This window comes from Protomyctophum bolini (assembly GCF_963924005.1).
Source record: "Protomyctophum bolini genome assembly, chromosome: 19".
Taxonomy (NCBI): Eukaryota; Metazoa; Chordata; class Actinopteri; order Myctophiformes; family Myctophidae; genus Protomyctophum; species Protomyctophum bolini.
Genome location: NC_137880.1, coordinates 13,718,780 through 13,739,456, shown reverse-complemented (window position 1 = coordinate 13,739,456; position 20,677 = coordinate 13,718,780). Strand labels below are relative to the sequence as shown.

Here is a 20,677-nt window from a genome sequence, read left to right as displayed (position 1 = left end):
ATGTATTTTTAAATGGTGTATATTAGAGTATGTGCCCTAAAAGGTTGTTGCACTTAGCACATTTCACTATATAAGGGGAGAGAACAGATGGTCGAGGTGAACAGACCCCTCCCCTCCCAGTGAGCTGTGGCGTTCCACAAGGAAGCATACTAGGGACTTTACTGTTGTAAACGACATGACATCAGCTTGTGACTGCAACTTGTTCCTGTTCGCAGATGACTCAGCACTGCTGGTCTCGGTCACGGACAAGAACAAACTGCAGGTTGAAAAGGCCCTCAGCTCTGAACTCGGTAGAATCTGCACCTGGCTCGCTGATAACAAACGATCTTTACCTGTCCAAATACTTCCTTAATGTTAACGAACCATGTGCAACCCAGATTCGGCACAAACAAGGGACTACATTCTTTTCGCTCCTATGCCACCAAAATGTGGAACGCCCTACCAACAGTCATTAAGACATGCAAATGCCTTGACTCCTTCAAATCCGCTCTCAAAGGGCACCTACGGACGGCTGCAATTCGAAACTGGCACCCGTAAAATCTGAATTTTTCATTTCAAATGCCTTTTCAAATTATAGTTGTGGTATTGTTATTAACATTTATAACAGTTAATAGCATTAACAAATTACCTAATGGATAAATCCTGTTCACTGGAGTCCATGTGCAAAAAAACGGACAAAAAAACGGCTCTTCAAGGCAGCTGTTGTGACATACGCACACGTTCAGGGAGATGTCCTCTACCACACCACACTGAAACAGGAACAGCTGCCTCGAAGAGCCGTTTTTTGTCCAATGTCCACTATTATATAGTCTGCAGGAAACGTCCGATTTTTGACCTGTGGCTGCACTGGAAGGCCCACCACACTTTTGTTTACACCTCTCCCGCTGAGTGGAGTGTGGTGTGGTAGAGGACATCTCCCTGAACGCATGCGTATGTCCCAACAGCTGCCTTGAAGAGCCCTCTCGTGTCCAGCGTCCACTCTGGTCTGGAAACGGCACTTTTTTGACCTGTGGCTGCAATGGAAGGCCAGCCAGACTTTTTTTTACACCTCTCCTGCTTAGCGGAGAGTGTGGTGCGGTAGAGGACATCTCCCTGAACACGTGCGTATGTTACAACAGCTGTCTCGAAGAGCCGTCTCGTGTCCAGCGTCCACTCTGGTCTGGAAACGGCACTTGTTTGACCTGTGTCTGCATAGCATTGGAAGGCCCGCCACACTTTTTTGTTACACCTCTCCCGCTTAGCGGAAAGTGAGGTGTGGCCATAGACTGTAAAAGGGTGTGGCAGAGGACAATCAGGAGTCATCTCCCTGAACTTGTGCGTATGTCACAACAGCTGCCTCGAAGAGCCGTTTTCTGCCCAGCGTCCTATTTGTAAGGGATATGCACTCCAGTGAACACCATTTATCCATTTAGATAATTTGTTAATGTTATTAAATGTGCAAATGTTAATGAAATACACAGAAACATAATTAGTCGTATATTTTCATTTAAATACTTAATTTGTTGTTTTAATGTGCATTAATCGTTTTTGTTTACTTTAGCGTATACTTTTATTCTGAAGAGCTCGGCCCCCGGAAGTCTTATATTTGCTAGCTAATATGTGCTGCCTTGTCACTGGCGTGCCTGCGCGCGTGTCGCATCATGGACTAGCGTCTAGAAGAGGATCTGTCTCTAGTGACGACGTCGAGACGAAAATAAGGTTAGTGTCATTATTATATTTATATTATTAGTTCACAACGTCATTATATATGATTAGAATTATAGTAATTGTCTCTGTGTGTGTGTGTGTGTGTGTGTGTGATCATGTCAACAACGCACGTCCAATACACATGAATGGGAGAGAGGAAGCATGTAGGCTCCCCCATGTTTTACTCAAGTGAAAGTAGGCTACAATACTGCGATTTAGAAATATACTCTGTTAGAACTGTCCGGAATTCAAAATGTAGGTGGCTACTTGAGTACTGGGTTCAGGTTGAACGTGGTTTGTGGAACTCGATCCCTCTGCTCTGGTTGTTGTGATCATGTGTGAATGTGATCATGGACCTCAAAATTGTACTTAAGTACAGTACTTGAGTAAATATATTTATACCGGTAGTTACTTTCCACGGAACCTCACCCTAGCTGCTGTTAAGCTCAGAGAAGAGGTGAGTGTCAGGATAAACCTGCATATGTAGAAATGGGTCGAGCCCTCCAAGAGCAGTGGAGAAAACCCTTTTCACAGTATCGTATCCAAAAAAGTAAAGGTATTTCCTGAGAGCTACAGATGATAGAATTAGGAGTGGAAAGTAAAAATATTTAGAGCGTGCTGAATTAAACAATCGCTTAACACTTAGTACTGTGTGTGTGTGTGTGTGTGTGTGTGTGTGTGTGTGGGGGGGGGGGGGGGGGGGGGTGGGTGTGGGGGCAGGGGGTGATTGACATGACAGCTGACAGCTAGAGGTGTCGTCATGTCACGCGGAGACACATTTGGTGCGTGCTTGGTGTGTTACTGTTGTGAGGAACATATGTCCCCACATTTGTGTCGTGGAATGTAAAGAAATGGACATCGTGAGAAACTATTCCTTTTTGTTTCATGGTCGCAAGCAAATTTTTACAATTAGAAACACATTCACATTGTGGGTAAGAATAGCATTAGACATTTAGAGGACAGGTTTAGGGGTCTCATCAGTATACAGCTGATTTTTTATTTTTATTTTTTTAATTAGGTGTGCCATCATGCACGTTTGAAACGGGTAGATGGCTATATTTCAACCAATCAGGTTGCTTCCTCAGTCAAAACCAGGGTCATCACCAATCCATGCTGGCTTGTGGTGGATATTTGTCAATTCTATTTTTGCCACGGACATAAACAAAATTAGTACACAAGCAAAGACCTAGCTCTAAATGACCTTTACATGTCTGTAACTCAGAGAGTGTACAAATACGAGCCCCTTAACACACAGTTAAGGGGGTCCTTGTTGCAAGTAAAACATTTGAGAACCACTAGTAGTTGGACTTCTAATGTATGTGTCATACTTCATAGTAAACTGGAGACTGGCATTCAGTATTTGGGGTCTCATAGGGTGACAGATCCAAACTGTTCATTTGAGGGACAGGAGTATTGCTTTTGTGGGACAAGTTTGATGGGGGGGATGAGAGTGAGACGGGGACGGGGTTGGCATAGAAACCTTTTACTACTAAATTGCAATTAAATGCCTTGATGTCATATTCGACCATAGGCCTATCGTTTTGTTTTTAAACCCCTCTGGCATCTCACATTTTGTTTTAAAATGCAAATTTTGGTCATGGGTGATATGGCCAACTTGGTACTGTAACATTTCTCATGTTATTTTAACAGGCATAAAAACACATCTTGCAGGAAAAGAGACAATATGACAGCTTTACATCAGATAGCCAACTATTAGGGGACTAACTATATATTTAGGGCATTTGAACACTGATGCCTGCCAGTCACAATGTGGGACAGCAGGGTCTCGATTTGTGGGACGCCTGAAAAGTCTTGGAAATGAGGGACTGCCCCACTCCCACGCAAAGGGGGACATCTGGTCACCCTAGTCTCATGATCAAAATAAGAACATGATAATGGTGTGTAAAAACGATAGAATTTGCCACGGACGACTCCGAGGCCTAGTCTTGCCACGAACACATTTGTGGCCTTTTGACGACCACTGCAGTGCTGGTAAGGAAAGGAAAGGTACTATGTTTAAGCTCATGAACTTGTTTACAGCCAGGCCCTGCTCATGGAACAATTCATGGTAGGGGTTCAATGCCTTGTCCAAGGGCACTTCAGCGGTGGTAATTTTAACGTTCCGGTCCGGGGATACGAACTAGCGACCTTCCAATATCAAGACCGCTACGCAAACCGTTCGGCCACCGCTGCCCACTACCTACCTGTTGTGGGAGTGCACACGCAGATCCGACACACCAAAGGTCCGATATGCGGAAATCACCCGTCGCTCCCGACATGTGTTGGTACGACATGCGTTGCCTAGCGCGTGCGTTTAGGGTTTTGGGTGGGGTGTCAGTCTAATGACAGTCGGACCAATTGTATGTCGGAACTAAAGCCTGTACTCCCGTCTCCTTGTTGTGTAATTGTTGTTTATTTGTCCCCAGACATCCAGACGAGCGGTTCAGAGATGGAGACCCCCACGCCACAGAGCTTCTACACCCAGGTTTGCATTTTCAAACATAAGATATTTGCACTTGCGTTTGCGTTCACACGGTCAGACACAACGATGCACAATGTCTACAATACCGTGTCAATGGAAGCCAGCGACATGACGATGCAAAGACGCTATGATGCATGTAGCTGCTCCAAGTGATACTCCCATTCAGGGGCGTTATCTTCTTATAATGTCAGTGAGTGCTCCCCCCCCCCAGCCACCCCAATTGGAATCTATTTTTCTTGCCACGTTATAAACAAGTTTACTTTACCTCCTCACTGTCCTCAGTGTTTGGGACGGGACATGTAGGCCTGTATCATGTGCTGTCTGAGTGCATATAAGCGCTGCGCTCCAGTGAAATTGTGCGGCTTGAGAAAAATGTGTTAATTTGTGTTGGATAAGGGCTTATTGGTGGGTTTTCCGTAGATATTAAGGACTAGTTAGGGTGTGTTTTAGCCGGCGGCAGCGGCCGCGGCGCTGAGGTGGCTTCATCATAGTAGTCAAATGGAAGTAAAGCCTGTACTGTACTGTACTGTATGCAACATTTATACTCTTTACCTGGCAGCAGAACAAAAGCCACCTTATTAGCATTTGAATGAATACCTGTTCGCCCAACACCTCTTGGCTCAAGCGCCCCCCACCCCCCTAAAGGTGTGTGACTACGTGACTAGGGGGAGGCGATATTCAGTCTTCATTTCCGTGGGTGCATATTGGCTTATTATTTTGCCAGTGGGTGCACAAGCTACCACGCACCCCCGGAGTTGACGCGCCTGCTCCCATTCGTCTTTGCATCTGCCCGTGTGAATGCACCAAAAGCGTGGGACAAAGTATACATATAGGCTATGTGATATATATATTTATTTCTGTTTTGGGGTATTAACCAACTCTTTTCTTTTCGTTTTGTGTAGTTTCTGTATTCAGGAAGTTAATGTGATACTGTTTATTTGTGTTTTTGCTGTTTTATAATCCCATAAGGGATGTGTCTTTGTGACAAGAAATGAAAAATAAAAATGAATCACTCACTCATCCATCCATCCATTCATTCATCCATTTCCAGGCAGAGGACTACTGGAGGGACGTCCCCCCCACGGTAGATGGCATGCTGGGAGGTTACGGCAGCATCTCCAATGTCGACCTGAACGGATCCAAGGTGTTCCTACAGAAGTTCCTGGGAGTAAGTCACACCTTCTGGTCTCATTAATGTGTCGAGTTGGTGGTAGTTGTTTCCTGTAGCGTCTTTAATTCAGTTATGTATTTAATCATACTCTCTCACCTTTATTTGTAGTATAAAGAGGTCCAGGTGTTATTTTGTGCAAAAGTGCATTATTGGCTATTTCCCCTACCATAAGCCCTCAATGAATTGAATGAGGCTATGGGGTGTTGTACTAATTCGCTTATTTTCATAGTATCCCAAGCGGCACACTTTACTACTTATTTCGATGGAAATAAGCGATTTGGCACAAAAACCCAACCCCCATTGGGGGCTTATGGTAGGGGAAATAGCCAATAATGCACTTTTGCACAAAATTATTATTATACCTGGACATAACAACTACAAATAAAGCTAAGAAAGCCTTCTAGAATGGAATTCTCCTTTAATATCCTGGTTGCAAAGTCCCTGGCCGAGTCCCATGCTGGGAGTAATAAATTAATCTACAAAACTAGTCATTCTTATTGTAGAGCAACTTTCGTTCAACTTTGTTGCGGGCGCGATGCGCTGTAAGCTTGTAGATCTGCTACTTTCTACACGCGGTCAACTGTACGGCGAGGTATAACTCCAGCTTGGGAGCGCAGCTGTTCTCACATCATTTTCTAGCGTGATCGCCGAGTTTGCGGCTGACAGTGGATGAAATATTTTGGCATATTGGGTGGGGCAATATTGGGTGGAGACTAGAGCACCCTGGCTCTCAACCGTAGTAGACAATACGTCCAAAGTCTTCCCATATTGGGTAGCGTTGTTTGTTTGAGACCAATCTCCTGCGTTTAACGACAGGAGGGAGAGGGTAAAACGGGGACTGGATGTGCCCTGGACTGCGGAGCGGGCATCGGTCGCATCACCAAGCGTCTGCTGCTGCCTCTGTTCTCCACCGTGGACATGGTGGACGTCACGCGGGAGTTCCTGGACCAGGCTCCCGCCTACCTGGGCCCTGAGGTGGCCCAGCGGGTCGGACACTACTTCTGCCAGGGCCTGCAGGACTTTCTCCCTGAGCCGGGGCGCTACGACGTCATCTGGGTCCAGTGGGTCATCGGTGAGGTTTTTGAGCTCCTCCTATGCTCAGCTTTGTGTTTGTGTGTGAATCATAGCGATGATTTGATTGGCTGATCACCTCATGGTGATGATTTGATTGGCTGAGCAAAGTACATATTGAGGATAGAAAGTGAGGACGCAGAGGGCGTTTAGACTGGGAGGCGTCAAAAGGCGATCTCGGCACCGAGTGAGTCCTTTTTTTGTTTTGGGGGTGGGAGTGGTGGACAGGTGGTCACTGCGGGCCTTAATGGGATTAATAAAACACTACTGCGCAGTGCTCTAGTATAGCATTACTAAATATAGAATCATAAAACACGGGAAGTGATGTTAAGACTGTCCATTGTGCCAATAGATGGTGTGGGCTCACATGAGATTGTCTTGATGTTAAGAGTGGCATCAGGAGGTGTATTTCAACTAGGGTATGATGTCAATTTTGGGACACATCCTCAGTAGTGTGCCTTTGAATCAGCGGGTGTTTCGGCCTTCCAACACTATACACCCTCATCAAAGAAGGAGATCTCCCTCTGGGGCAGTAAAAGTGTTAACCTTTGACTCCTCCTCCACCTCTCTAATCCGCCCCCCGCCCACCCAGGTCACCTGACCGACGAGCACCTGGTGGCGTTCCTGCGTCGCTGCGGCTCGGCACTGCGGCCCAATGGCCTGGTGGTCATCAAGGACAACGTGTCGTTCGAGGGCGTCGTCCCTGACGAGACGGACAGCAGCGTCTGCAGAGACCTGGACATCGTGCGGACCCTGGTGAGGGAGGCGGGGCTACGCATCGTCCACGAAGAGCAGCAGACGGACTTCCCCAAGGAGATCTACCAAGTGCACACCCTGGCCCTAAGATAAGAGATCTACAAGTATACACCCTGGCTCTGAAATAGGAGATCTACAAGTCTACGCCCTGGCTCTGAAATAGGAGATCTACAAGTCTACACCCTGACTCTGAAATAGGAGATCTACAAGTCTACGCCCTGGCTCTGAAATAGGAGATCTACAAGTCTACACCCTGACTCTGAAATAGGAGATCTACAAGTCTACACCCTGGCCCTGAGATAGGAGATCTACAAGTCTACACACTGGCTCTGAAATAGGAGATCTACAAGATCACACACGCTCGCCCTGAGTAAAAAAACAAACAGATTTGAGTTAAAAAACGTTCGCAGTGAAAGTATATTTATTCATAGATGTGCGCCACATTTCCACAAATGTTCAAATAATATTAGATCTACAAGTGCCGCGCTATAAACTTGTAGATCTGCTGTTAATGGTTTAAGGTTTTTGTGGCTTGTTTCCATTAAGGTCCTTGTCTGTCTGCCAGTCAAAGCCAAGACTGGCCAATCACAGCGCATCCTCGCTGGAAGTGCTTGGGTAATGAAGTCCAAAGACGGTTGGCTGCCATGTTGTTTTGTGTCCAACATGGCAGCTGATGATAACCCAAACTCCATGGTGCTGCTTTAACTTATTAGCAAACAAATACATAACTTTTTAATTAAAAATAATTAACTTAAATGACAGAATATTTCGTCAATATTCAGTAAAAGTGTCAAGTCAAAACCATGTGACCTGTTGATTATGCTAAATAATGTATTCCTAGGATGGGTGGGGCATGTGGGCGTTATCATAATTACCCTTTGATAGACGAACCCGCAGCGCCACCGGTAATCGCTTTATATCAAAATCCACCGGCAGAAGCCAAACACGTACCTCTACTGCGCCCAGGTTGCTAGGCAGGTTGCTATGTCCCTCCAGGCACAAGGCGAAATGCACGAGCACCCTGACCCCATTGGAATCCACTCATGATTTCTTTCCTGCATGTTTTCTCTGAAAAATACTCCAAAATCTGTGTCTTTGTCAGATCCGTCCGGCGTTCAGATGAGAGTAGTGATTTTTGATCCCATTATTATTATTATCCGACTGTTTCTGGCAAAAGATAAACATTGCCAGCTGCTAGACTACAATGTCTTTGACTATTTCGTCTTTGTGAAGCGTGATACACGGAAGCGGGGCTTGATGTTGATGTGAAGCATGGTGCCGAGGTACCATTAGACCACTAGAGAGCGCAGCTCTCAAAGTGTTATGACCTGAGGACCTGATTCTACAAATGTCTTCTGAATCCTGAAAGTTTTCTGAAAAACCTCATGTTTCTATGTCAGTGGTTCTCAAACTATTTCATGTCAAGGACCCCCAGAATTATGTCTATTTGGCCACTGACCCGTCCCCATCTCATAATATTTTGTCCCAGAGGGTCCCCCCCCCCCCCCCCATCTACAAGCTTGTAGATCTGCTATTTTTCCAACAGCTCAAATATAAAATAATGGTTAAAACTGGTTTAAAGCTATAAGGTGACACAGATACAGTACGTTCCAGGTATTAATGAATTTAAAGCTGTGAGCCGTAACTTTATGCAAACCAACCCGGATTGGCCGGGGTGCAGACGTTTATCCAACATACCAAAAGCCTGCCATGTGCTGCGGGTTATAAATCACCTGTGCTGCGGGTTATAAATCACCCGTGCTGCGGGTTATAAATCACCTGTGCTGCGGGTTACAAATCACTTGTGGCGTGCGGGTAGTGTGTCGGACTAATGACTGTCGGCCTCTTGGTATGTTCGAACAAATGCCTGCACCCGGATTGGCCACCGACATTTTACACACCGTTATTTCTACTGTTATAAAATGAATTTCTGTTACAAAAGTATTTATAATGCTTTTAAAATGTATTTATAAGTGCCATAAATGCCCAGCTTGTCTGAGGAGAAGCTATAAACTGCCTTCTGTGTCTTTGATTTTTTTTTTTACACACGATTATAATTTTCTTATTTTGATCATGAGACCTGAATATCAAGGCTCCAGGTTTTCTTCAGAATATGTAGGACACTGATTTACTACGACATCATGGCCCTTTTCCCCCCTGGGTTGAACCGGCCCGCTTCTTGGTCCATGAGCCAGAGCTCAAAAATTGGAACGTTAATTATGAATTGAGTGTGCAAAACCATACCTATATTGAATTGTTTATAGGGTCAATACCAGTAAGAGGCCTGAGGGCGAGAAGCGACAGGTCGCGTGCACGCATCCGCCTCATTGACAACAGACTGCTGGGCCAGCACTGGCGCTTTGGCATGGGGGGTCAAATCTACATGGAATGAATTCTGTAGCTTTCCAAATAAGGAGAATATCTCGAGTGTACAGGGTTTGATGAGGTCAGATCAACATATAATGTCAAAACAGGTCAGCTCCATACAGTATATGAAGATCTAATTGTGGTAGCGGGGACATTCTCTTGAGTGTACAGGGTTTGATGGGGGCCCAGGTAGGGCCGGGCCTTAACTTTCAGCCTGTTGAGAACTAGTTTTTGCCGCCTGCCGGGTGCAGCTGCACTAATAACTTTGGGGCAGTCTAAAGTTTGAATGCACAGGTTTAAGTGAAAAGGGACACATAGAGAATGATGGATGGGGAAGGATCAACATATGGAATGTCAGAACAGGTTCTGACATACTGTATATCCATATATGGATTTGAGGTCAGATGAGTTGCTGGCCAATATTGATGACATCAGGAATCTCCATATATGGGTTAAACTGCGACAGCAGGTCGCATTTACTATATTTCCATCCCTGATGACCTGGGCACCTGGGGGCTTGCCTGGGGTGACCAGGGGGCTGATGTCACGTGATGTCATGATGACCTGGGGGGCTTGCCTGGGGTGACCAACCAACCAACACACTGACGGGAAATGCTAGATTCCATAGTTAACTGCGACCTGCTGTCACCTGAAAAGGCTATTAAAGTTCAATTAGTTCAGGTCCACACCATAGACCCCGCCCACTCCACTGAGTGAACTGCTTGGTTGGAAGCTTCAGTCTGATAATCATTATTGCCCAGATGGGTACAACAGTGGATAAATTGGCTATTGCATCCACATTCCCAACTTGCATCATTTCCAATTTGGTTCATTCCCGAGTAGGTCTGTGCCTATACTGTCAACTTTTTGAAATGACAGAACCAGGCTATAACCAACCAGGGCCCAGTATTCAAATACGGGGTGGGACATTGCAAAAAAAGAAATCTAATACTGAGGGATGATCCACGCAGTGAATAGTATCGTGAGGCTAGGTAGGATGGACGAGAGAAAAGGGATTCAGAGTTTAATTTGATAAATGTCATTCATTCATCTATTTTTAGATAAACTTGCAATAAATGTGGAAGACAAAATGCTAAACTACTGTATTTTTTCTTCAACATTGCACTCAGTGTTTCTAACAGTATTGTTCTCTATAACAAAAATGAAAGACCAAGAATAGACATGACGCATCTTTCTCCCCTAAAGTTTTGACAGTTCCTCATGTAACTCAAAGAATCTGGAGGAACCTGTTGAGTGGTGTTACCCTGTTGTAGACAATGTTATGTCATGTGCTTCGATCCTTGAACAAACCATCTTAAGAGGAAAGTAATTACGTTTTCTCACACTGTAGTTTCCTGAGTGTTTATCTCACCGTGCTCTTTACGTCGTCCTTTTCCATCAGCCAGGTCAACAGCTGAAAGGGCATCTTTAGTTTTCTCACGATGGGACAGCCGTGTCAATTTCTCATTTCTGAACCGTTTTATAATCCTTTTTCCTAATTTGCCCATTGACAGTGATGTTTTCTTTTCTATCCACAATTCCACATCTAGTCTCTACTTTCTGTTCTTTTGAGACACAAAGTAACACATCCATTTAAAGTCGTGACCATAAGTTGCATTAATTCGCTACACTTTAAGACTCGCTCTCCATCTGCCCACTTCCCTCCTGTCCTCATCCACACTTTTCATCATTATTTACTGACTATCCCACTCGCTCTACACTTTTGTAGGCATATTTATTTTATCACTCAAGAACAAATCTGCTAATGTTGTTTGTTGTACAGTATATAGGCTACTTACTGTATATGTAAATTAGACCAAACTCTTGACCTTCTCTGAGTACTTAGTCTGCACAAATGTTCAGAAAACAACAACAAACTATACAAATCTCATAAAATTGTGTTGGAATGCGCCTGTGTTAAAAATAAATTGCATACACATTTCCTCTCAATTCCCAAATTTTATTCCACTTAGGATCGATGTTTATTTCAAATTAATTTTCAGTTTATTGATTAAATTACGTTCATTGACAGTACAGCTGAATAAATAAAATTCCTATATAGGCTAAGCATGTTTCTCTATAACTTACGTTTCATATAGGGCTCTGGAGGCCCTATATGCGAACCCTAGAATGAGGCCCCTGCACACACACGCAAAGGTTTTGAATTAATTAACAGTTTATTTATACTTAAAAAGGCCCCCTGACTGTTGAGGCCCCAGGTGGTCGCCTGACCTTGCCTATAATAAAGACCGCTCCCCCTCTCTCCAACACGCAAGCCAGGGACAGCACGTCAGACATGCGTTTTTCCTCTTGTACTGCAGGGCCGTCTTAATCTGAACATTGACCTTCTCAATATAATCCAGTGTGCCACACACATTATACTCAATACTGTTAATTGTGGATGCCTGATCCTCCACCAGCATGGCCATGTTCTGGAACAGCTCGTGGATGTCCCTGATCCTCGCCTCTAGGTCCACCAGCTCCTTGTGTCTGTGTTTGATCTCACACAGGGCCCACCGCGCCGTGTGGCCTCCATCTGTCTGCACCGTGGTGGACAGCTCAGCCCAGCCTTCTCCCCCTTTATCCACCATCATGTCTAGGTGCTCATCACTTATGTCATTCCCCAGAATGGACGCTTGCCTCTGGATACGCTCGCGGCACGTATCTCTCTGAGTTTCCTCTGCCTTATTGTAGTCTGCCATGACGGCGTGGAAGTCATGGGTCAGGGTCTGATGCTGGGTGCGGGCGATGCGGCTGGTGGCAGAGCTGGGACCTTCCGTATCCTCCAGCTGGCGACTTTGCTCTTCCAGGGCCTGGAGGCGGGCGTAAAGGGCCTCGCCTCTGTGGTGAATCTTTCTGGCAATGGAGTCGGAGTCCTGTTTGAGGAGAGTGAGGCGACGCACGCTGGTGCCAAAGCGCTCGTTGTGTCTGTGCAGGCGCTCCACCTCCAGGCGGAGGAGGGAGATCTCCTTTCGCATGGAGTGGGCCTCCACCAGGATTTGGTCAATGACAGAGGGGCCCTGATCAAACACCACTGCCTCGTGGGAGAGACTCTCATTGTCCTCATCACACTCTGGTCTACGAAGGTCTGGTTCGTCCTCTTCCTCCTCCTCACGAATGGCCTTCAGTGTCACCAGCCTGTCTCGCATCCTAGCTGCTTATAGGAGACATGGAGATGAGGGGAAAAAAACAGTAGTTGTTTAAATGTGTTGAAGTTGTTGAAACAGAAACACACACACACACACCAGTGAAATACAAAGTCAGTTATAGATTTTCTAGCAATTTCGTCTAATCAACATCAAGTGTTCCCTCGCAATATTGGAACGCTGGTCCCACTGTCCATCAGACAGGTTTTATTTTGTTAGTTAAGGCATGTTATGTAATAACTCTGGAGAGATGAGTTGTAATGGAGGGTATGCGTGTGACATCAACATACCCGGAAGTTATGCAGGAACTGCATAACTCGATTTACCACTCACTTTATGCATCTGCATACCCTAATACCCAATAAATGATAACTGTGTGTGTGTGTGTGTGTGTGTGTGTGTGTGTGTGTGTGTGTGTGTGTGTGTGTGTGTGTGTGTGTGTGTGTGTGTGTGTGTGTGTGAGTGAGGAACCGGATTACAGTGCCATTTGATTGCCTATGTCATGATATAGTGACACATGAAACCTGTATATAAACCTGTGTACTGTATGTTTCCACCTGTCTGTGATTTGAGACAATGGCAGCAGTTCTACCTGATATGATCACAGGAATCCTTTAAAACAAGGAACAAGGAAGCATCATCAGAAAATTACATTCCTCAGAGACATTAGAAAAGACTATACTGTACATGTAAATTAAGTCTATAAATATATTTTATAGCACTAGCTTTCATAAGAGACTGCTTATCTCTCTGTGATTAATCTTTTACCATCTTCTCAAAGTGAAGAGGACAGAGGTGGAAATTCGTTTTCTCAGCACAACAGATTCAGTGGAAGCTATTTTAAAGTAAAAGTAAAGAGAACCCTATATAGTGAAATGTGTTCCTAGTTCAATTGACTGGTTACATGAATAATTGTCTACGTTTTTGTTTCACAAGTTACTGTGGGTATTGGGTATGATTTTGTTGATTTTTTTGTACTTGGGATTTAGACTATAGTTATCGTATTTTACAAAAGTCACCTGTGGACAGGTGTTGAAAACTAGCACTCATGCTAATACACTGTAAGCAATGCATCTGCAATGCAATGTGATTGTGATGTCCATATCAAATAAACATAAGACAATAATTCTTTAGGGACCTATAGTAATCCGATGTGGTTTCACCCAGGTGTGCTACACATGGTAGTTATTGAAATTAAATTCGGGATAATATGAAGTTGAAGAAAAAACTATATCCTACCTCAATTGAAAGACAGCCAAATGTTTAAACAGATAGTATATCCCCTCGTGTCTGATTCATTCAGTCCAGAGCACTTCAAAAAGCATCTTTTCACGGAGAGCAAGTTTCTGTGTGCAGTGTATCTGTTTCTGTGTGCATGGTATCTGATCACCGCCCCTTTTCAGGAAACAACCATGAACCTTCCCACACTTACAAAAGCACAAGGAAGTACAGACGTTTTTTTGTTTAACCAGATTCTATTCTGTGATAATCATTCAGCGAAAACAGCAGATCTACAAGCTCGAAATCTCATTGGAAAGAGACACATTTTGAGCTTGTAGAATGATCGTCTATTTTCTCAGACAAGATTTGGTAGAGGGGAAAACAACTAGGGGTCCTAGTATAGACCCCCTAGACAGTCAACAAAGTATAAAGTAGTTCATATCAGTTTATTTGCACATCATGCTACAATAAATTAGTTATTAGATGGAATATGATAATGTGTACAGGACTTGAAGAAGCTTGAATGGCTTTCTCCCATTAGAAAGCAAAATCAGAAACAGAATTAAAAAAACTCATAGAAAAACAAATGTAGATGTGGTTTTAGAATTCAATCCAAGAATTAATTGCATTCTTCTTGTATAGCAGCTGACACACCACAGCAAATATATTCATGAGTGCAATAATACGATCTGATAATACCAATGAAACAATTATAGGCCTACAATCCTTGCAAAATATCAACACTGTTATGCATCATTAGTGGCATTACTCAAAAGGGAATGGCACTTGTTGTGATTGTGAGGGATTTTGAGTATATACACTTTGGAAGTATGCAACTATATTGTTGCTGTCCGGCAGAAATCTTATATCTAACCATATTTTTTTCCTGTAAATGAATGTCCTCTTCATAATACTAGTGTCACACAAAAGTAGCATAAATAGCCATCTACAAGCTCAGCGTGCAGTCTATTTTTGCTATATATATATATTTTTTTTTAAAGTGAAAGTGGTTAAGTGTGTCTGAGGGTTTTATAAATATTTAACCAATGAAACGTATTAACAAAAGCTTGTGACTAACTACATTGGATCCACTGGAACACTGGATTTGAAAGGTAAGTTGTGGAGATACAAGATTTTCCACTCAACAACGACAATATAAATGTAGAACATTTCTGCAGGAACAAATTCATCTACACAATGTCTCTTTACCTTCAGTCTCATATCCCCAAGTAACAATTTTAGGTTCTGACATGCAATGACAATATTATAGACCCATTCATAATTCTACAGCTCACTGTACAATCCAGATGTCAGTGAAACTGACATGTACTTTACATTACATACTTGTTGAATTTTACAGCTAGCTACCACCACCCAGTAGGAACTTTAACCTAAAACAAATTACGAAGTGGGTTACGGTATATTCAAATACGATTTGACCCATATCTGTACCACATCTCAGGATATAATGAACATAGCATGACTCCATGATTTTTGAGTGAAGTGCAACCAAACATCTGGTCACTACTCACTTCTCAAATGTATTCACAGGAAAAAGCTATTAGTGTCTTTTCACGATATGCTTCCAGTAAAGTTTACATTGCAGATTTGTTATGAGATACTTCTAAACGCCTCATTCTCTTTCCTGACAGCACTGTCATTCCCTTATACCCATGCCGTTACTCAGTCTCTCATTTGTAACACGGAAAGCAGCCACAAAACATCTTCTTAAAGGGGTTGTTCTTGTCATGGCGTTTGGCTTTGCTAAGTTTGACCAGAACTTCCTGTATTGCCAGGTCAGTGTTCTGGACATTGGTTTGGATCGAGTTCAACATGGGGCCCTGCTCCTCCACCAGCATTGCAATGTCCAGGAAGATGTCATGGATGCTCTGAATACGGGATTCCAGGTCTAATAACTCCTGGTGGCGTTTCTCTATCTGGTTCAAGGCTGAGCGAGCCGTTTTACCTTCAGTCACTATGTTCTCATTGAAGATGTTCCATTGGCCTGCCTCAATCATTTCCTCCACCTCGTCTCCAGTCACCTCCCGCCCCACAATCTCCATCTGCCTCATTATGTGTGCCTTGCAGCCCTCTCGATGGTTCATCTCCACCTCGTTGTAGTCAAACATGGCATCACGGAAACTATTGCTGAGGCAGGCATACTGCGTTCTGGCAATGCGCGTAGCGGCAGCATTAGAACCGTGCTCTTCTTCCAGGTTTTGGGCTGTGCTATCCATATCCCGTAGCCTTGTCAGGACGCCCTCTGCCCGCGCTTTGATATCCGCAGCGATGGCATTAGAGTCCCTCTTGATGGTGCTCATGCGGGTGGTGGCGGTGAGCACTCGGGAGTTCTGCTCGCGGAGTCGATTGACGTCCAGCCGAATGAGCTGGACCTCCCGGTGGATGTCCTGGGACTGGTCAAAGACTCCCTCCAGGGCAGGACTGCTGTCGAATACCACAGCCTCGTGAGGCAGCTCCTCCTCCAGGTCCACGTTGCTGAAGGTGTCCGAGACGGCCGACTCCCCGTATTCCATCTGCTCCACGTGGCCATTGGACAGCTCCTGCAGGTGGCTCAGTCTGTCCCTCATGGCCGGGCTATAGGAGACAGAGACGGGTAGATGGTGGGGGTTAGAGATACAGGGAATTTTCATTTTGTCTCTCTCTGCGTCTCTCCTCTCGCTCACCTATATACAAGAAGAAAAACATTTGAGGTCACAACTCTTTTTTTTCATAACAAAAACACATTGTACATAATTATGTAGCCTATTGTTTGTTGACAAATAAGAGCTATTAACACCCCCGTCACAAATGGAAACTGCTTTCAAACATGACTTGCGTTGGCGTCATCATGACCACATCAACTAAATGACCAAATTGTGAAAAAGCTGTCTCACCTGTTCTGAGATTCCCTTCCATCACACCCAGGCAGGCACCACTCATGGTCACATGTCTAACTAGTTCTCAGAACAGGAATACAATTGCAATCCTTGCCTAACAAGTTCTTCTCACTGAGCTACAGTAGGCTGGCTACTTAGCAGGCCAAGACTTCCTATAGTTGAAATTCTCTTTCAGAAGCTGATCAAATGTTTTGCATATATTAACTTAAAATAAATTAACTTAAAAGCTAGGAACAGCCTAGGCTTCCACTAGATAGACTATTATAATTTATAATAGCCATTAGCCAATATGTCAGAACTGCATGAATCACTACAAACATTTGTTTCAACTTTCAATCGTGTCTTCTGCCAAAAATCTAAAGGATCGAAACATATATATAATTAGACTACTTAATACTTATATGCAGTGTGCAGTGGGGCACCTGCCAAAATGCTAGACATAAATCTGCAGGCCTACACAACTTCACAAGCACTAAAGTAAACACCATGATACAGCCGATGAAAACCATTTAATTCGTTTACTTACCAACTGTAGCCCTATATCAATTTACAATTTAGGCATTTTTTAGCAGACTGCTCTGAGCGTCAGTCATTCCCATACCAGCAACAAACATACAAAGTCATGGGTATTCGCACTATTCGGTGCACCTTACCTGTCGTGCTTTAATCTCTAGTCCTACCAATATCGATCGCTTTTCTTCAAGATCAGCTCGCCGTGGTACGATCAGCAACAAATACTTCTGTGATTTGAGCGGCGAGCGCGACTGCACCCGGTGTGATGGGCTTGACTGGATGCGTAAATGTTTCCAAACACAATCCTGCTATCTTTAGCGTGCGAATGGAATGTGACTTTAGTTTAGTGTGTTGGCACAACTTGGCAGTGAATTGCGCCACCGTCATGCATGCGACAATGCTTATGTGACTCAGTAGGAATGAAGCAGGGTCAGTTTGGTCCTTCTTCAAGAAACAAGGAAACGCACCCGAATGCCAGGAGGAGGAGGCTAGCCGCCGCAGGGCTACAGGTAGTCTGGTTTGTTTTCGTAAATACTATAGTGATTTGCGTGCATTTTCCTGACACACACGTGTCACAGATGAATCAACCAATGTCTGTCTTTGTGTGTGTGTGTGTGTGTGTGTGTGTGTGTGTGTGTGAGAGACGTGTGTGTGTGTGTGTGTGTGAGAGCAATCAAAATCAATTAGCACTAACTAACTAGCCATTCATGTAGGATTCCTACATGATGAAAACTCCTACAGTACAGAGGAATGTCAAAAATGCAATTAATAATTTAAATTGGACATACTAGGGACTACAAGATTAACCTAGCATCACCATGTGGCTGCAATTCAAAACTGCCCCCTTAGTCAATTATCAGAATATTGTAAAATCTGGGAATACATTTCTTACCAAGAATGTTCTTCACCAATGTCTTTGTAAAGGTGTAACCCACATTGGTTTCTATTCAACAACAGGCTAGGGGAATTTTTGACAGCTGCGGAAAGTTGGTGTACCATCAACAACCAATAGGCCTATATGGCAAAATGTTTTACATTTTATTCTGCTTTAAGTAGCATGTGACGTGTCAAACTATAGGTTTTCCATGATTCTAAATCCATTCCAAGCATTAGTTTTGGAAGAAAAACACTCCTTGGGCTAAAAACGCCCATAGACGTCATCACAAATGTGATGAGGTCAGCACATTTGGCCTAGTTTTAGTTAATTAGACACATTTACAAACACATTGGTGAAGAAAATTGGGAAGAAATGTATTCCCAGATTGTATTAATATCCTCTGACTACCTGTAAAAAGTAAAAGCTTATAATAACCCCCCCCCCCGCCCCCACCCCTGAACTGTTTACTCATGTATACATATTTTTCTTTTTGATTTCCAACTGTTTACATGATGTTTTGCATAGTATTGCATTTGTATATAGGCCAATGGAAACAAACCATATGCTTTCTTGGGTTTTAAATCCTTATAGCAGACCTAGTATTGAACTGTACTTTACTGTGCTTTTTTCTGCTGTTAACTGTTAATAAAGTATTTTTTCTGTCATTAATTGTTTTGATAACTTGAGTACAGAAAAAGGAACAAACACCCGCACACTGTCTTCAAATGCAGTGACCAACTTTTATTCAGGGAAACAGCAACAGCATCAGGCTATCTTTATGAACACAAATGGTAAAGCATCCTTTTTGTAGGCTGTCTGGCCTAAAGGGACAACCCAAGAAATGACATCACTCACTTAAGGTGACAGGTACTCTCATGTGGTTAAACGAGAACAAACAGTCATATAAAAACTCAATACACCATTGCAAAGTAATAAGAAAAAAAACATAATAATCCATATTAATAATCATGACAGTATACATTTGTCATGGCGTTTGGCTTTGCTTAATTTGACCTGAACTTCCTGTATTGCCAGGTCAGTGTTCTGGACATTGGTTTGGATCGAGTTCAACATGGGGCCCTGCTCCTCCACCAGCATTGCAATGTCCAGGAAGATGTCATGGATGCTCTGAATACGGGATTCCAGGTCTAATAACTCCTGGTGGCGTTTCTCTATCTGGTTCAAGGCTGAGCGAGCCGTTTTACCTTCAGTCACTATGTTCTCATTGAAGATGTTCCATTGGCCTGCCTCAATCATTTCCTCCACCTCGTCTCCAGTCACCTCCCGCCCCACAATCTCCATCTGCCTCATTATGTGTGCCTTGCAGCCCTCTCGATGGTTCATCTCCACCTCGTTGTAGTCAAACATGGCATCACGGAAACTATTGCTGAGGCAGGCATACTGCGTTCTGGCAATGCGCGTAGCGGCAGCATTAGAACCGTGCTCTTCTTCCAGGTTTTGGGCTGTGCTATCCATATCCCGTAGCCTCGTCAGGACACCCTCTGCCCGTGCTTTGATATCCGCAGTGATGGCATTAGAGTCCCTCTTGATGGTGGTCATGCAGGTGGTGGCGGTGAGCACTCGGGAGTTCTGCTCGCGGAGTCGATTGACGTCCAGCCGAATGAGCTGGACCTCCCGGTGGATGTCCTGGGACTGGTCAAAGACTCCCTCCAGGGCAGGACTGCTGTCGAATACCACAGCCTCGTGAGGCAGCTCTTCCTCCAAGTCCATGTTGCTGAAGGTGTCCGAGACGGCCGACTCTGCGTATCCCATCTGCTCCACGTGGCCATTGGACAGCTCCTGCAGGTGGCTCAGTCTGTCCCTCATGGCCGGGCTATAGGAGACAGAGACGGGTAGATGGTGGTGGTTAGAGATACAGGGAATTTTCATTTTGTCTCTCTCTGCATCTCTCCTCTCTCTCACCTATATACAAGAAGAAAAACATTTGAGGTCACAACTCCTTTTTTTGTAACAAAAACACATTGTACATATGTAGCCTGTTTGTTGACAAATAAGAGCTATTAACACCCCCGTCACAAATGGAAACTGCTTTCAAACATGACTTGCGTTGGCGTCATCATGACCACATCAACTAAATGACCAAATTGTGAAAAAGCTGTCTCACCTGTTCTGAGATTCCCATCCATCACACCCAGGCAGGCACCACTGGTCACATGTCTAACTAGTTCTCAGAACAGGAATACAATTGCAATCCTTGCCCAACAAGTTCTTCTCACTGAGCTACAGTAGGCTACTTAGCAGGCCAAGACTTCCTATAGTTTAAATTCTCTTTCAGAAGCTGATCAAATGTTTTGCATATAGGCCTATTAACTTAAAATAAATTAACTTAAAATATAGGAACAGCCTAGGCTTCCACTAGATAGCCTATTATAATTTATAATAGCCAATATGTCAGAACTGCATGAATCACTACAAACATTTGTTTCAACTTTCAATCGTGTCTTCTGACAAAAATCAAAATGATCGATA

At 43.9% G+C, this 20,677-nt stretch overlaps 4 protein-coding genes across 5 annotated transcripts in view; 1 reads left to right on the top strand and 3 right to left on the bottom strand.

The window, feature by feature from the left end:
- Nucleotides 1-1,601: 1,601 nt before the first annotated feature.
- ntmt1 (N-terminal Xaa-Pro-Lys N-methyltransferase 1) lies at nt 1,602-9,183 on the top strand. Its single transcript, XM_080790748.1, has 5 exons — nt 1,602-1,698; nt 4,113-4,171; nt 5,220-5,336; nt 6,156-6,411; nt 7,003-9,183. The coding sequence occupies exons 2-5, from the start codon at nt 4,136-4,138 to the stop codon at nt 7,257-7,259; spliced, it is 666 nt and encodes a 221-aa protein (XP_080646874.1). The 5' UTR covers nt 1,602-1,698; nt 4,113-4,135; the 3' UTR covers nt 7,260-9,183.
- Nucleotides 9,184-11,508: 2,325 nt separating this feature from the next.
- Nucleotides 11,509-14,041, bottom strand: LOC308334145 (syntaxin-11-like). 2 transcript variants are annotated; one of them, XM_080790737.1, is made up of 2 exons: nt 13,919-14,041; nt 11,509-12,687 (listed from the first exon to the last, which is right to left on the bottom strand). In XM_080790737.1, the coding sequence occupies exon 2, from the start codon at nt 12,680-12,682 to the stop codon at nt 11,771-11,773; it is 912 nt and encodes a 303-aa protein (XP_080646863.1). In that variant the 5' UTR covers nt 12,683-12,687; nt 13,919-14,041; the 3' UTR covers nt 11,509-11,770. The 2 variants fall into 2 exon arrangements, with proteins under 2 accessions (XP_080646863.1, XP_080646864.1); XM_080790738.1 differs by having other exon boundaries at nt 11,509-12,690; nt 13,919-14,004.
- A 300-nt stretch (nt 14,042-14,341) lies between these two features.
- On the bottom strand, nt 14,342-17,634 carry LOC308334146 (syntaxin-11-like). The gene is made up of 2 exons (XM_080790739.1): nt 17,451-17,634; nt 14,342-16,495 (listed from the first exon to the last, which is right to left on the bottom strand). The coding sequence occupies exon 2, from the start codon at nt 16,486-16,488 to the stop codon at nt 15,592-15,594; it is 897 nt and encodes a 298-aa protein (XP_080646865.1). The 5' UTR covers nt 16,489-16,495; nt 17,451-17,634; the 3' UTR covers nt 14,342-15,591.
- A 1,434-nt stretch (nt 17,635-19,068) lies between these two features.
- LOC308334147 (syntaxin-11-like) overlaps nt 19,069-20,677 on the bottom strand; it is a 1,876-nt gene continuing 267 nt past the window's right edge. The window contains exon 2 of the mRNA XM_080790740.1: nt 19,069-20,021. Within this exon, the coding sequence (XP_080646866.1) occupies nt 19,154-20,014 (861 nt within the window). The 5' untranslated portion in view covers nt 20,015-20,021 and the 3' untranslated portion in view covers nt 19,069-19,153. The remainder of the gene's footprint in view (nt 20,022-20,677) is intronic.

Coding starts and splice junctions, on each gene's coding strand:
- ntmt1 (XM_080790748.1), top strand. CDS start 4,136: ATGGAGACCCCCACGCCACAGAGCTTCTACACCCAG. Junction 4,172..5,219: donor CACAGAGCTTCTACACCCAG/GTTTGCATTTTC, acceptor ATCCATTTCCAG/GCAGAGGACTACTGGAGGGA. Junction 5,337..6,155: donor TCCTACAGAAGTTCCTGGGA/GTAAGTCACACC, acceptor GTTTAACGACAG/GAGGGAGAGGGTAAAACGGG.
- LOC308334146 (XM_080790739.1), bottom strand. CDS start 16,488: ATGAGGGACAGACTGAGCCACCTGCAGGAGCTGTCCAATGGCCACGTG.
- LOC308334145 (XM_080790737.1), bottom strand. CDS start 12,682: ATGCGAGACAGGCTGGTGACACTGAAGGCCATTCGTGAGGAGGAGGAA.